The sequence below is a fragment of the Calonectris borealis genome, chromosome 7 (genome assembly GCF_964195595.1).
Source record: "Calonectris borealis chromosome 7, bCalBor7.hap1.2, whole genome shotgun sequence".
Classification (NCBI taxonomy): domain Eukaryota; kingdom Metazoa; phylum Chordata; class Aves; order Procellariiformes; family Procellariidae; genus Calonectris; species Calonectris borealis.
The window spans coordinates 40,594,133-40,610,678 of NC_134318.1; the positions used below are offsets into that span (position 1 = coordinate 40,594,133).

A 16,546-nucleotide genomic window follows, 5' to 3' on the forward strand; every position below is an offset into this window, starting at 1 on the left:
CAAAATAGTACAGATTGGGTTTAGTTTTGCCTTTTATTATTGTAAAATACTTTTCAATTACAAGTTTAAATCTTGTTTCTATTGGAAAAAATTATTTTTAATGTAGCAAAATGTTGATGTTTTCTCCCCAACTATTTCCTTCTGGGAGAGAGCAGAACTGAAACAATGTAGTGAATATGCCAAATGTAATTTCTGGCAAAAACTGTAAGGTGCATCAGTATTGGAAAGACTATTTCTCTTTTAAAGGCAAAGGAATCCTACCCCCATTAGCGAAAAATCCTCTAGAGAACAAATACATCTCGTGTTAATGGAGAGAGCAGGTATCAGGACACCCAGCCTTTATACTTCGCTCTGCCGCTGTCAGTGAGTAAATTGCTTAATTTCTTACTCGCCGATTCCCCTTCCATCAAGAGGGATATAGTAATATACACCTATCACATCCAGATGGTGGTAAGATTAATCAGTTTGTCATATGTTTTCAGGTGACAAGATGCAAAGCTACTGGTAGGATAAATGCTTCTGCCCTCACTGCCTGGGCTTTCAAGGACCGCGCGTGATTGTGCCTAATGACCCCCAAAGCTCGGGAAGCCTCTTCCGAACATCGTCCTCCTACGTTCAGCTTGCAGGATGCCGGGGAAGCAGAAACGAGCTGGTGCTAAACTATACTGTGGTATACCCATGGATGCTATGGAGAGGAAAAGGAATAGCATGCACCGTGAATAATACACACACATACACATGCGTGCGCAGAAATTAAAAAAAAAAAGAAGGGAGAAGAAAAGCAGGAAGAAAATGTTCCAAATCCTTGGAAATTACTGCATTTGCTAAAATCTGGCTCTGCAAAAATCTCTCTCACAGTGGCAATAAGCGCTCTGCCTAGATGGACTTTCTAACAGTCTCCTGAAATTAGAGGAGTACAAAGAGAAAATTAGCAGGATTGTGCCGGAATCATTTTCAATAATCAAAGGAACAGAACAGCATCTGAAAGCACTCAGCGCTTGAAGCCATGCCACATGCTTTTACTAATTTCCAAACCAAAAGCATAGATGCTTTGTAACTTCAACAAAACACTCTCAAATACCAACTTGGTGCGTTACAACAAAACACTCTTAAGATCAGCCGATTATTAAACAATCACTGCCTCATGTAACTCCGTATTTTGATGACTTTAAAGCAAAAACCAAAAGCTTACGTCCATTTGTAACTCAACCCCCCTGGCGCTGGGATAGAAATGTGCCGTAACCGTTGGCTTACATGCATTACAACTTACAGGAATGCACTAGCACACGCTGCCTCTAAATGTTACGCACAAACTGGAATCTGTAACTGGGTTCAATTGCTGTTCCCACTGGCTACATACAAATGGGCCCATGCATATGGAAAATAAAAGGTCAATATCGTACCTAAATAAATGTGGAGGCACAGCAAAGGAGCCTACCTCCCATGCCAAATAAAACAGACGTTTACTCTCAAAACCGATGACACACTATTGCAGTGCCGTTCTGAGTAATTTCCCAAGAATCCCCCCAAACCCCACACACCAACATGACGAGAGAGGATGCGAAGCCTCTTCCACTCACACCAGCTGGTGTCGTGCTGAGAAGGCGCACGGCAGCATTTCACATAGTGCAACTACAGTGACCTTTTACTTGATCACCGCAGACCTGACCTCTTGCCTCTCTGCTGCTTTTCTGTGCTTATATCTGCTCGGAAGGAGTCTGGTGTAGGAGAAAGGCTCTTTCCCACCCTCCCAGCCAGCCAGCACCACGTCTCAAATCACTGCCACATCCCAACAACTCTCCGGCTGGAGGCATTTCACCCATCTTTCATTGAAAGGTACCCTACCTCCAGTTGCCTTGTATTTATCACAGAATAAGGGTACGCACAGAAGCACCCCAATGAGCATGCGGTAACTTGTCACCTCATGTTATCCTGCTCGCCTGGCAAAGCCCTGGTTATTTGCCGTCCGGGATGAAAATCGATTTGCAGGTAACAAATGCAGGAAGCCAGCAATCATCTAAAATAACTAACTCCCAGTTAAAAACAAGAACCCCAGCTGTAAAACACACTTTGAGCCACTGGAATGAGCCCTACAAGCTCTTGAAATTTCAAACAGAAACAATTTTGCCTTCAAGTATGGGGAGACTCCAATAAAAGTTAGCAGAAACGGCATTGTCACATTCCTGCATCAACAAAGGGATAATAAAAATATCAGATGTATCCCTACACCACAAAAGTACACAGTTTCAAGGACTACAAAATAAAAATCAATCTGGATGCTGAACGGCAGTCTAAAAGCCAGTAGACAAGGTTCATTGGGCACATCCCTCAACTATCCGCAAAGATCTAATCTACGAATGCTCTTAAAAATAATCCTCTAGAAATCACATCAAGCACCTTGTCTCCAAAACTGGGTATTAGACCTTGAGGTCAAATCTCATCATTTTTAATAAGAATTCAGGATCAAGATTAAATAGCACGTGTAATGAAAAGCACGGGAATTATATCTGTCCCAGAAAGCAGTAGAGAAATCCATTGTTAAATGAATATATATTATAATTCTGAACTCTGCCATGCATGTCTGGGCTTTGCATAAAAAATAATTAATTACTAGATTGTAACACGGTCCTGAGGAGATAAACAGGCTGGGGTTCAGGGTGTCTCTCTGCCTTGCTTCCCCTGATGATGCCAAGAGCTTGAAACACTTCACTTGCAGACCCAATGCATATAAAAACCAAAACAAAAAAGGAGGAAATACTATGTTAGCTAAAAAATATTTATGCATTGCTTTTTTAAAAGATTGATATATTGTATTATTGTATTGCAATGATCAAATCCAGTATCAAATGTGGAGGGACCACATCTGCAGGTATGTCTTACCGTGGTCCCTCACCATCCATGGGGAAGGCCACGGGGGGTGGCCGCTCCCTGATGGGGGTGACCTTGAGGCCAAAGCAGCCAGCCTCACGTCCCTTGCTTAGGTTCATTTCCTGATTCAGTCAAATACCTGTTATCATTAGCAGGCAGCAACACTATTTTCTCTCAAAAATGAGCGTCAGTCTAGAATATAGGCTATTTTGTGAACTGAAGCTGCTTATTAACAAGTTTTGAGGTGCTAGATGGCAGCAGAGAGTGTTTTTTTAAAAAAATATTAAAAAGACAATCTAAAAAAAGACAAAACAAATTAATAGTGTTAAGCTAATGGGCTATATAAAAGTGTCAGTAAGAAATGATCAATGTCGTTTAATTTTAAGGCAACAAAAATGCACAATCAACTCTAGAAAACTTGCTCTTTGAAGAAAGCTCTGAGATACAAAAGACGTAATGAAAACCTTCACTGTTTTGGCACTTTGATCCATTACATCTGTTTGTGGATACCAAAAAATATAAAAGAAAAGTTGTGTAATGTGTTTCTCTGCAGCTTTATTTTAGTATAGCCAGATGTCCTACTCCTGTCAAAATATTTACTAATAAATATTCAGTAGAATCAGAATCAAACCTACAGGTCTGGTCCAAACCAAACGTTGTCAGTCCTTGAAGGATTCTAACTTAGGTGTTAGATACGAGTTTTTTCTGGTATTTTGAAGAAAAATCCATCCTGTTCTCATCTGTCCCCAAGAACTGATCATTTCCCATCACATATTTGAAGAGGTAAAGCAGCCAGCTTCCACCCCCTGGATGCTGGAGGTGGCTTCTGCAGCGGTCCCAGACTCCGGAGCTCGGGAATAGGCAACAGGGTTGCCCCAAGGCCACTGCTCCAACAACCCCTTAACACGGCTTCTCGTTGCATATTCTGGGGCTATTATCATTTTTCTGAGCAATCTTTAAATGTGGGGGAGGATTTACAGTAAGGAGAAAAAACCCAGATATGATGACAAAACGTTAATTCATAAAACAGTTAATTTAAATGGGAAATGTGGTAAGGATGAAAATGAAGTTGATGGTATTGAAGTCATCAGCTGTAATTGTTTCTTAATTAACGACATGAAGTTATTAAAGCCTGTTACATGGAACCTTGTCTTAAGGCTGGGGAAAATGGAAAAATACAAGGCAGAATTAAGAGTTAGACACTTATTAAATTACCATAAATGTGGGCTTAAACGCAAGGAGAACACAACAGAAGTATTTTTTCCTATTTCTGTGCATATAGCACTCAAGTCTCAGGGAAAGGGGAGCTCTCCTTCTTGCAACAGCTTGAGTCACATATCTATTACAAAGAAGTTGCATACCAAATTAATGAAATTTTTGTCTGTAACCTTATCTAAATGTGTCTTACTCTTTACTGGATGCCTGGGGGATTTTGTCAGGCTGGCTTCGTATCTGGCTCAAGTCCTACATCTTGTCATGCATATCCCCCTATGGCATGTCACAGGAGACAGACTGCATATAAGTGAATGTATAGAAAAAAAATCTACACAGAGCTGGAAGACTATTGGAGGAGCCTACGCCTTCATGCTGTAAGGACAACAGCATACCTGTAGATACAAGCTGCACAGTACCTCCGTCACAAAGCAGATGATGTCCACTTAAAAATAGAGAGAGTTCTTGATTCAGCACAGCAAAAGAGTTAAAAATCATGGAACGAGGTCAATAACCTTGAATAATGTCTGTGAGCCCACTGAGGTTGCTTGAACTTTCTTCATCCACAGGATTCTATCCAATTTTTAAAAAAAATCTTAAAATTTCAACAGAACTTATTAATGACAAGTAATTCCCAAACCTGCTATGTCTCTATCAGTGAACGGGTAATTAAGAGCACTGCTGGATGGCATACTTTTCATTGCCCACATTGGTAAAACAAGGTGTAATCCAGCTTTTGTATGAATTTGAAGTGATTTTTTGAAACCTCCATACAGGCCTAAGAACTTCATATGGACTCTCAGAAGAGCCAAACATTAGGAGCAGCAAGACAGATCTTCAGTTCGCATAAATCAGCACAGGGTGCAACGACAGAGGATCTGACAAGCTATCTCTGCCTTTTCTCTAGGCGAAATGTGGTAAGCAACCCTTCCTTAAAAGCCTGATAGTTTATGTGCTTTGAGGTGGAAACTTAAAAAAAAAGTACAAAAAGCTTTATTGTGGGGGGGGAATCCTTGTACTGTGCTTTATATTCATGGAACAAAGAAACTCAAATCCACTAGAAAAAAAAAGGTTTCTGTTTATTCTAAATAAGTCACTTTTACTCAGGACAAACAGTTTCTTCCACACTTGATATCATCTTTAACTCATTGTTTCTCATCAAATGACTAGTGGTGATAAGAATTTCCTGAGATAAGATGATTCTATTCCTAAGCAGTAAAAATAACTATTATCAGATGCTACTTGGCATTCAAATTTGCAAGAATGGAAGAAAATTCCTCCACCCAAATATCAAACGTACTCATTTTGGCCACTGTTACGTTACACAAAGAAGCAAGAATTGGAGGCAGCCACTTTCCAGAGTTGCCCAGTCACTCCTGAGACCCTCAGACATGCAATGGTCTGGAAGAGAGATGCTGAGCATTGAAGCAATTAATTTTCTGGCATTACATGTACCAGAATGTCTTATAACTGATTATTTCCTAGACAATACCATGTTAACAAAACACTAAAGCCTGCAAAATGAGAGGACGCCAGAATTCAGGTTGCTTGTAGAACTTTCATTTTGACTTCTAGTTTTTAAGTACATTTTCCCATCTGCTTCCACGAGCAAGGTTCCTCTATTTTTTAGCACGAATGGACTGTAGCTGCTGAATGAGAACCTATTCCATATTCTGCTGTTAGTGGTGTGTGAGCCCAGACTACAAGGACACACTGTTCAAATACTGCTGAAAAGCCAGAACTGTTACAGTTCTTCAGGGGCACTTCTATTGAGGATTGTTTGGTTGCTTTTTTCAACGATAAGATTTTAACGATAAGGAAGTGCACCACAAGCAATAATTGACAGTGTGAATATTAAGACCACTTTTATGGATGAGAAACTGAAATAAAGAGCAGGTAAAAAGCATCCCTGCCATAAATCCAGGTTTGTATTTACCGGAATACTTAGTATTACATAGTATATTTATTCAAATATTACTGGATATGGTTTGCATTGACTACCATCACAGGCGGAAATGCGGAATACAGAATTTCTGTCCACCCTTGAAATGACACCCTTGTGCAGCCACGGCTGAGATAACTTTGTTGAGGATGAAACCATCCTTTCCTTCCCCAAATTCCCTCCCCCGTTTCATAGACCCCTTCCTACCTTTGCAAAAAAATGAGCCAGCTTTAGGCTCCCACCCTTCTCCCACCTCCCCCGCTCCCCGCTCCGCTCACATCGTGCTCCCCAGCACCCTCCCCGCCTCCTGCTGCACATTCAGCAGGAAACCCAGACCCAGCAGAAAATTCTCCGCATTTTTGGTTGTTGGGTTGTTTGTGGATGGTTCAGCAACTGCAGCTGGGAGAGTTCCCCAACTCAGTAATTCGGAGCAATTACCAGACATACGCGTGGAGGTGCAGCACTAGGGCCACGTTGTCTCCCGACTGCTGCAGGACGCGTGGATTTTGCTCCGAGCAGCAGCTGCTGACGTCCGCTCCTTTTCAGATCATATGTACTTTTTTTAACCACCAGGTGCCCCATGCTGTGAACTCTTCAGAGCAGACACCCTCCTTAATGAGGGCTTGGTCAAAATCCAGCAAACAGCAGACACCACCACAAACAAACAAGTAACGAGCAATCAACCGAACTGGCTGCTGGAGGAACAAAGGCGTTTCCTAGTTCATCTTGAGTTTCCTGCTTCAGCCTGAAAATGCAAGTACGTCACTCAAGTGCTCCTGTTCCTTTCCTTTGAATGGCCACAAAATCAATGGGGAAACATGAGAACGGAGAGAAAACCAGCATCCCAACTGGCCAGTGTATCATGGGAAGGTGCTTATTCAAGCTTTTCAAGACTACTATAGCGTCAAAGGATATCCAACAGCCACCAGTATCCGTGATGGTGCTCTACTCCCACTGATAAAGGAGAGGATGTGGAGGGTCAAGGACACACATAGATATTATAGTGACTGGAATGTAAATACTCGAGGAATTCCTAAAGGAAATATGAATTATGGGTAGCACCAGAGAAGCCTCATCCAAAGAGGACACTAGGGTGCCACTCAGAATATAAGTCAATACGTCAAAAAGCCGAGAGACTCATGCATTAAGCACTGAAAAGTATTATGTGACTGTGCTGGCATTTATCGGCCATTAGACATATTAAAGGACCTGAAAGAAAACAAAGAATATGAATGGCTTGTTTGGCACTGCAAACAGTTCTGCTATTTTGCAAAGTACAGACAGCTTTGGTGGCACAAACTGATGCGTAAGGACATGATTTCCTACTGGATAATGACAAATCCCAAAGCATAAACTCTATCAGAAAATTTCCGGGCTCACTTGCCCATGCAATTATTTTTTCTCTTTGCTTCTTGTTCATCTCAGGGCTGCCATTTTCAGGGCATGTGTTGAAAGCTTAACTGACTCATAAATGTCAGTGCAAACTTTAACCTATAAAGCCAGGCATTAAAATTTCATGGCACTGGTGTTGAAGGCAGCAGGGTAGCGCAGTTGCAATGGTATGGAGCAGAGGCAGCACATGGGATCATCAGAGAGGAATTCAGTGGGGTTGGGAAACCCATGTTTTGCACACTGCCATCCTGTATGCTGGATGTGCCACCGCTACTGCCGTGCCCCTGTTAAGTTTCTACACTTCATGAGGAAACGACAACGCAATCTCGCACGCTGCCATAGCAGCTTTTCCTCTGGCTTCCCAGCCAGGCTGTTCCTGAAAACACTGCCAGCAACTGGGGAGGGCTGCTCCTCACTCCCTGTCTAGCTCCCGGTATTATTTAATAGTTTTTTAACCATATTCACAGAAGCACAGGATAAAGAACAGCTGAGCAAGCAGCAGGCTGGGCAACAGAAGTGATGCTTCAAGTTATTTCCTTGCATGGGAATGCCTCATGCGAGCACCAGAGCCTTGCGGGAATGATGGATGCCACACACCACGAGTGCTGCTGTCTTCTGAGCTAGTGGTTTCTTGGAGGCACTGCCGAACACCTTGTTCTGCCACAGGTAGCACAGAAAAAATTACACCTAATATCTCTCTGTTGTTGTTTCCTAAATGAAAGGCAGGTGAGCTTCTGCCCTGAGGGTTACTGCTGCTGACGGTTTGAAGTCGCTGCTGTGAGAGTCGCACACTGCAACAAGCCACCTTGACCAGGGCGCTGCGCAGGCAGGGACACAACCGTCCGTGGCCGGATTCTGCGGCTGAACCTTCCCTTCAGCAAAACAGCAAGGAAAACAGCGTATCAGCAATATCACACAGGGCCTGCCAAGGTTTCTCCTCAACCTGGAGCTTCACTCACTTTCTGCTGCACAGAGGGAGGCAGAGGAGGCTGGGAGCACTGAGGAAGAGCAGGAGGAAACTGCCAGTCTTACAAGCCAAGGAGAAATAACACACTTAACTGTAGGATCATGCGATTGGAGACCATCATAACCAATTAAAGTCAGGGCAGTCATGAAGGATAGAAGGGTAACCTTATTTCTCGCAGCACCTAAGTTTGAGGGCCAGTTGTCTGAGCTCCTGCTCTCACCTTCCTCGTGCAGGCTCTGTCCTGCCTCCTTGCTCCACTGCGCTCATATTCACCTAGCCCTGCTGCTCCCCCTTCGCACGCCTGTGCTCAGGCAGAGGTCCCTGCCTCGCACCCGCCACCCCTGTGCCCAGGGTTGCGTTACAGAGGACACAACACGACCTTCAGCTGCGTTAGATGCGCTCACTTCATTTCTTTCAAAGGCTGAGAAATTGCCCCAAATTTGGGAACAATACCAGGCACGCTCCTGACACCACAGCAACTCTGCTGCAAAATTCAGACCCTTTTTACCCGAAACAGAGCAGGCGGGTACCGCGGCTGCAGGATCACGGCTCTGCTTTGTTTCAAACACAGCAAAAACAACATCCCTCTCCATCTCCCACTCAGACATGGCTCCACAATTTTTGCTGGAACTTTTTTTTTTAATTCACCCCGAGGTAAAAACTCATCATGGAATGGAAAATTTCAGCTCAAACAAATTTAAAATGTGGCAAAACTACAAGCTAATGGGAACAGGATCTGAACTAGGGGGTGCTGGACAAGTCTAACTAAACACAGCACCAGCAGCTCCACCTCTAAAGCATATTTTGATCCGCTACGTAATTAGACACAATTCCACAAACAGGAATTATGTAAACCACTCTGCATATATTATTTTCAATAGCTCCAGCCATTCACTGGATACATCTTTCCACCCACATGGATCCAATTACAGCATCGGCACCCAAACTCTCTGGGACAACCAGAAAAGAAAGAAACGGGTAAGCCAAAATCACTGTGAGCACACTCCAACAGCTTCATTCGGACGGGCATCACAAACCCACTTAATTCTTAACAGACTGCTCTAAATGTCTTTATAAAATTTCTTTATCCCCTCAAGTCTGCACCCTTTATCCCACCTCTATTTTTCTACAGAGCAAAATCCATTACCTGGTGCAAACAGCTCACCTCTTCAGAACAGCCTGCTTACAGGAAACAGTAACACTGTCATACAAAGGTGTCATAACTATATATTAAAAAAAACAGAGGAACTGGTCAAGCTGAGTAATGCAATGAGACTGAACTGCTTCTCTTCCTGGAAGACTCATAAACCTGCCCATAAAGGCTATGAACCGGCGTTTTCAAAGATACCACCCCCTTGTATGGCTTGGATTATTTTACCATGCCAGATGCACGTTTAACAGAGTAATACAAACACTGCAGCTTCTTAATATACTCTTTTAATACTGCGGCAGTTTGTAAGCTATTTTCCTCAACATGTGACTAGTTATGTTTTTAGTAAGCCCATATGAAGAAGAATCCTTCAGTTGCAGTTCACGCAGTACAATGAAGAATAGAACCGTTAAGTATTATCGTTTGGCAGTATGGATAGTGATTACAACGTGAAGCCCGAGGATATTTCACCTCCAGACCTGCCACTATCCTGCTCTGTGGAATAAAGTCTGTTCCCAGCAAACTCTCCAAGGGTTTGTGTTGTGAATAGTAAAAGGGATGGTACATTATATGCAACTTCATAAAAAGCTCAGAAATCCACCTACGTACTACAAAACATTTAGCTTTTCATCAGGTAAATATAGCTTTGTATCCCGTCCACTTGTTTAAAGAGAAAGGCTGCACAAGTGCTTCCACAGAGCAGGAACTCATTAAAAGCAACTTCTTTGGACCACGATGCACTCGGCTTGATGGAGCAGTAGAGATTCATAGAATCATTAAGGTTGGAAAAGACCTCCAAGATCATCGAGTCCAACCGTCAACCCAACACCACCACGCCCACTACACCATGTCCCTAAGCACCTCATCTACACGTCTTTTAAATACTTCCAGGGATGGGGACTCCACCACTTCCCTGGGCAGCCTGTTCCAAGATTTGACCACTCAGTAAAGGAATTTTTCCTAATGTCCACTTTAAACCTCCCCTGGTGCAACTTGAGGCCATTTTCTCTTGTCCTATCGCTTGTTACTTGGGAGAAGAGACCAACCCCCACCTCGCTACAACCTCCTTTCAGGGAGTTGTAGAGCGCGATGAGGTCTCCCCTCAGCCTCCTCTTCTCCAGGCTAAACACCCCCAGGTCCCTCAGCCGCTCCCCATCAGACTTGTGCTCCAGGCCCTTCACCAGCTTCGTTGCCCTCCTCTGGACACGCTCCAGCACCTCCATGTCCTTCTTGTAGTGAGGGGCCCAGAACTGAACACAGGATTCGAGGTGCGGCCTCACCAGTGCCCAGTACAGGGGCACGATCACCTCCCTGCTCCTGCTGGCCACACCAGTTCTGATACAGGCCAGGATGCCGTTGGCCTTCTTGGCCACCTGGGCACGCTGCCGGCTCATGTTCAGCCGGCTGTCAACCAGCACCCCCAGGTCCTTTTCCTCCGGGCAGCTTTCCAGCCACTCTGCCCCAAGCCTGTAGCGTTGCCTGGGGATTCTTCTCACTGAACACCATTCTGTTAGCAAAGACTCCTCTCATCACTCTGCTGAAGTAGTTCCCTAATTTCTCATCATCTTTCACCGATTATTCCATATACCTTTCAAGACAAACAAACAGAAATGCTCATTTTTTTCAAAGTGTGTTTTCACAGCAGGTGGAATGGCCCCTCTTCAGTGCTTTACTATGCTATAATCCAAGATTAGGAGCCTGTAATAAAAAATAGCCATCAGAGATGCCAGTATAGTATACTGCTGGGCTACAAGTCTAGTATTTTGGAAAATCTTAACCTTTTTGCATTTTTCAAGGTAATTTTTACAACATTGCTTACAGTCAGTCCTAATCTGTTGCTTACAAATACAACACAACAGTGTCTTACAACAGTGAATCCCATCATTTCAATCAAATCACAAAACAAGTGGCAAATGACAGAGTATACTTTAAAAAGTTATGTCTTCTGCACATTTACAGATTAGAAAAGACTATCTTTTGACCAAGAAAGAAGAAAAAAACCTCATATATCAGAGGAAAATAATCTAAACTTCAATCACATCTAAAGCTCCGTTAGCAGGTTTGTCGTATGATCCTTTTGAATTTCTTGTACACTCAGCAACTAGATCTGATAGTAAACATCAAACCGGGAAGGCAGCTTTTGAAAATCCAGACTCAGCTGGTACAACTCTTTTAAGTCAAGTTCAAAGTAAATTTTGAAGATGAGATAGTGTACTACACCTGAGCGTTTATGACATTCAATAGGAGAAATATGCAGCTCCACACTGCAGTGTACCCTGGATACTCCTTCCTAACTCTCATCATCTCTGCTTTGCCTCCCCCCTCCGAAATTAACAGAGCAAAATTAATAGAGCCAAGTAACTCATGACAAGTTTAAAGCAACAGCAAGGGAGTTTTACTTCGACGTGCTAAAGTAAGCAATATATAACACACAAAAAGCAAGGCAAAAACCACCCCATCCTGCTGATCAACATTTTACGCTCACTAGAAACTCCAAAAAGCCCCACACTTCTTGCTCAAACGGACGCAGTACAACTCCCCTGTGAGCTCTGCGCTTTCATCCACGAGCAAAACCTATTTCACCTCGTTGGCATTCAGGTAATACTCCAAATTGTTACCCTGCAGGCCACTATCCATCTCCTTAAGAGCAGATAAACACTGGCACCGTTTAAGACATACAACTTAAGATATTCTTCCTAAAATAACACTCTGTTCTGCTTTTGCTGCTGATGGTAAAACTTTCACGAGTGTCAGTTTGCATAAGAGAATTATCAGAGTGTACACCAAAAAAGTTAGAGCTCGCTGGCCATCACTTGATTTCTATCATAAGCAACTTACACTACATGAGCTGCAACAGAAAATGTTACCTACAGACTTCTTCTGCTGGAAAACTGAATAAACAGAAGGTAGAAGTGTGCTGCCACACTGTAAGATACTATTAATAAAGAATGATTTTCAGCAAATCTGCCCTATCTCCGCACACCAAAGAAAGAAAAGCTGTTCTAACAATTTTCCCAAAACCGTAAGAAATACTCCACCAACGACTTTTAAATTTTCCATAGGATGATAGTCAATATTATGGGAGATCGCCCACTTCCATGCCCCCTGAGTGAAGAATTAGTGCCGAAACAGCCAAATTCCTGCCTTTTTCCAAGAAGCAAGCCAAAGCCTGAACCAGGGAAGGATGGGAGCGGCTGCATGGAAGTGGAGGATGCTGAGCTTTATCCATATGCCTCGCACGGCGCTCTCCCAGCCCTGCAGCCAGCCCGAGGACAGCAGTGGTAGGGGCTCATGTCCGAAGTCTTGGACACTGGAACTGGCACTGCTTGGAGCAGGAAGGGAGGGAAGAGTTGCAGCACCAGCCTGTGTGTCCTGGTGCTTTCTCCAGCCAGAGGAGACCTCCAGAAAGCAGCACATTTAACAGAGTACAACCCTTTTCTAAAGACAGTATAAATTTAAGCTATGTTTCAAATTGGGACTGACTAGATCATTTCTATAGAAACTAGGATAAAAGAGAGACCTGGTAATTAAATAAAAATCCTGATCACAGGACTACAGATGACTTTCAAGTGAGTAACCAGTATATCCTCTGCCAATGTTTCAACATCAGTATGACTGTATTTTGAGCCAACACAGAGGACAGGGGATCTAGTCCTGGATCTGGATCTCTTTATGTCTAAGTGCTGTAAAAAACAAGGAAAAATTAGATATTCTACCTTAACCATCTGTCAACTTTTATAGAAAAACTGGAGCATACTCTTACCTTCACAAATTCTGTCCAGTCGCTGCCGCTTCACTTTGTGTTTATCCACAAGTGCCATTCTTGACGGTATTTTGTAACTTTCTGATTCAAAAAGCAAAGCAGTCCCCGAGGAGCTTAGGAAAACTCACAGGAATCGGCGTGCATACCGCCACTGTCGATCCTGCAGAGAAACGAAAGGATTCATTAGGATTTCCAGCACACCAGGTGAGTCCTGCCTGTCCCTGACAGCAGAGCAGGTGTCTAGAAGGACAGCTGCGAGTTTAGTGCTTCGAACCCCAGCATCCCACCAGTCACACATCTTATACTGCAAATCAAACTTACATCCCCTTTATCTTCCCTGCGATCAGAAAAAACAGCATTGCACACAAGAGCTGCCGAAGCGCTGTATGGCCTTCCCAGTTTTATTTCTGTCTTAAAAATCTATTCTTAGCAGATAAAATCCATTAAGCTATTTTGGAAGCTCACAGACACTGCAAGATTATTAGAGAGTATACAGAAAAGGGAAAGTAGCTTTTGCTCTTCCAGTACTTTCACACACATACACACACACAAACTGCTATCACGTCTTATTTAAGCCTTGCTCTGTAAAAGTCATCAGTGGACCTTGAATTTGCAACTAGACCTTGATACATATTCTAGCTGTCACTGCAGCCTGTCCTCACCTTCATACTTGAAGGGCTAACATTAAACTTTGGGTGCCAGAGCTGTCATTTCTAGCATGCACTTTTAAATGCCGACGAAATAAAGCAATCCATAAAGCGGTATGTGTGGCTGATTTACAAGAAATGCTCTACAAAAGGGACAACAGCTGCAGGCTTTTCTGCATTTTGGTGACACAGAGGAAGACCCTAAATGGATCCTCTCAGGTCTGATGCTTTCGTTCCTACAGACAGCCAAAGGTTCCTTTAATCCCTGAACGCTCCAACCTGAGCTCAGGCTGCAGACCCTGAACGTGCCATTGTGGCACTTTTACCCAACAGCTTCGCTGTAAAATCCAGGTATGAGCTTTTCAAAGCAAGTTCCACAACAGTATTCATGAATCAAGACATACAAAAAGAGACCTCACACTGACAACTGAATTCAAACAATTCAACACTACACGCACTAATTTTTTACCGAGTTAGGCTATACTACCAGTGATTCAATATCCTCTTTTATATTTTGAGATGAAGACAGATGACCCTGATACAAGCTACAAAACCTCCAGGGACGCATCCTGCTCAAGAGGCTCCTGCCCCCTGCAGCCATCCACCACCCTTTTAAGCCTGTTTAAAGGTGCCAAAAGAGCAGAATTAGTGGAAAGCTGTGATTTCCGGAAACAAAGCAAAACACCACCATGCTTTTGGAGGCCTTGCAAGGAGAGAAGGGGAAGTGGGAGACAGGCACGGGCGCAAGCACAGCAAGAAATCCTCTCCTGAGAGGCCATCTGTATCACGCTGCAAAGTCTCAACCACTCTGCATACAAAGTACTAGAAAGGGTTAAAAAAAGAAATAAATTCCGAAGAGCCAGTAATAACCACAAACTCAGTACCACTCCGTCAAATTCACCCCCAAACAACAAAAACAGCTCCTCTGTGGCAGATGAATTTTCACACTGTATTATTTGCAAACAAAATCTTCACGACAAACTAAAAAACCGCCGGGTTCACATAACATAGGACACATGAGAAGACGACACCGCGAACCAGGAAAATCCAGGCTGATGTCCAAAAGTTGACCTTGGGTGATGTCTGTAACCTCGACTTCTGCTTCCCCTTCTGTAGAGCAGCGACAGCAACACTTAACCCATCCTCTCAAAACACTTCAGGTTCTTCATATTCACATAGTCCGGTCAGGTGTTTCTACCTTGCATTTTATTCCTCTGCAACAGCTTACGGCTCTCCTAAAACCACGCCAGTGAAGCAATAAATTCCCAGAAAACACAGTTAACAAACGCAATAGGCAAGGCTGAGCATGCGAGGGGTAAAGGCTCTAACAAAGCCGCTGCATACCGAGATGACAATTTCATGGAGATTATTGTTATTATTATAAATGGTTATCAATTATGCATCACATTGATAGTTAATTTATAAAAGGAAAAGGGTTGTGTTGGTACAACTGAATTCTGACTAAGGGAAGATAGGCGATTTCCTGGTAGTTAATGGCCAATTTCCCAGCAGCGCAACTGCAGCATAATCTCTGAGATTTATAGCAATAATTAATTGATTTTTTTTAAACATAGGGATGCTAAAGAGCACGATTCCCACTCACATTAATAATTAATGCAACATTCTAAAAGAAGCAGAAAACTTCCAGAGGCAGAAGCTTGCTACAGTCAAAATATTTCTTACCACAAAAATTGAACTGCTAGTGTAGCTAAAGCCAGAGTAGCTAACAGCATTTCCATGATCAACATTTAAAAGTTTACACATGAATTTTTGCCTCTATTACATCCCACTCCACACTCAGGGAGAAACACCAGGTTATAAAAAAGTCATGTCAGGAGGAAAAAAGTTAGCATTTTGTTCTGAAAATGCTCAAATGGTTCATTACGTTGGGGCTGCAACTCTTTTCCCCTTTTTTTCCCAAACAAAATCAATATGCAAAGTGTATTTAATTTTGACAGAGTGCATTTTCTGATGGACGAATGCTTCCATTACAGTTCTTTTTTCCTGCCATCTCAATTCCCTGCATTACTCCCTGGAGGAAAACTTTCTACAAAAGAAACTAATGAGAAATTACTGCTCATATTATCAGAATCCGGCACAGCTTAATGTAATGCCCATGAATGAACTCCTTCCTAATGATGTTAACTATTCCATCTTTGTTTGACAGGTGTCCATGATGGTATCTACCAGCAATAAAAGCCCAACTCGGAAGACTTATTAAAAATGTGGCAGGAGCTGCCGAGCAGGATTTGGCAGGGACGGATAAAATGGAGAAAAGCAGATGTGCGGGGCACAGAAACAAGCGGATACTCCCCAGCCTTCGCATGAAGCTGTAATTAAGAAAGCAGTTCTTCCATTTGTGGGATGGAGGACGCAATTAGTTGCGCACCCAACTTCAATCTATCCTCAATGATTTCTACAGCCAACCCAATCTCAAAACAATCGCCAGGCTAAATGTCCCCCACGATAAAATAAATACAATCAGGCTAGGCAGAACAAAAATCATGGTCAGCAATTAAAATACAAGAAAACCTCATTGTATGAGGAAATTTGAGAGAGAGAGGCACACACACAAAAATTGTACTTTATCTTCAGCAAGATTAGG

General features: G+C 43.0%; 1 protein-coding gene across 3 annotated transcripts in view; it reads right to left on the bottom strand.

The window, feature by feature from the left end:
• Positions 1-16,546, bottom strand: part of CTBP2 (C-terminal binding protein 2) — a 150,396-nt gene that overhangs the window by 53,754 nt on the left and 80,096 nt on the right. For all 3 annotated transcript variants that reach the window (XM_075155264.1, XM_075155266.1, XM_075155265.1), the window contains exon 2: positions 13,295-13,454. In XM_075155264.1, the coding sequence (XP_075011365.1) occupies positions 13,295-13,352 (58 nt within the window). In that variant the 5' untranslated portion in view covers positions 13,353-13,454. The remainder of the gene's footprint in view (positions 1-13,294; positions 13,455-16,546) is intronic.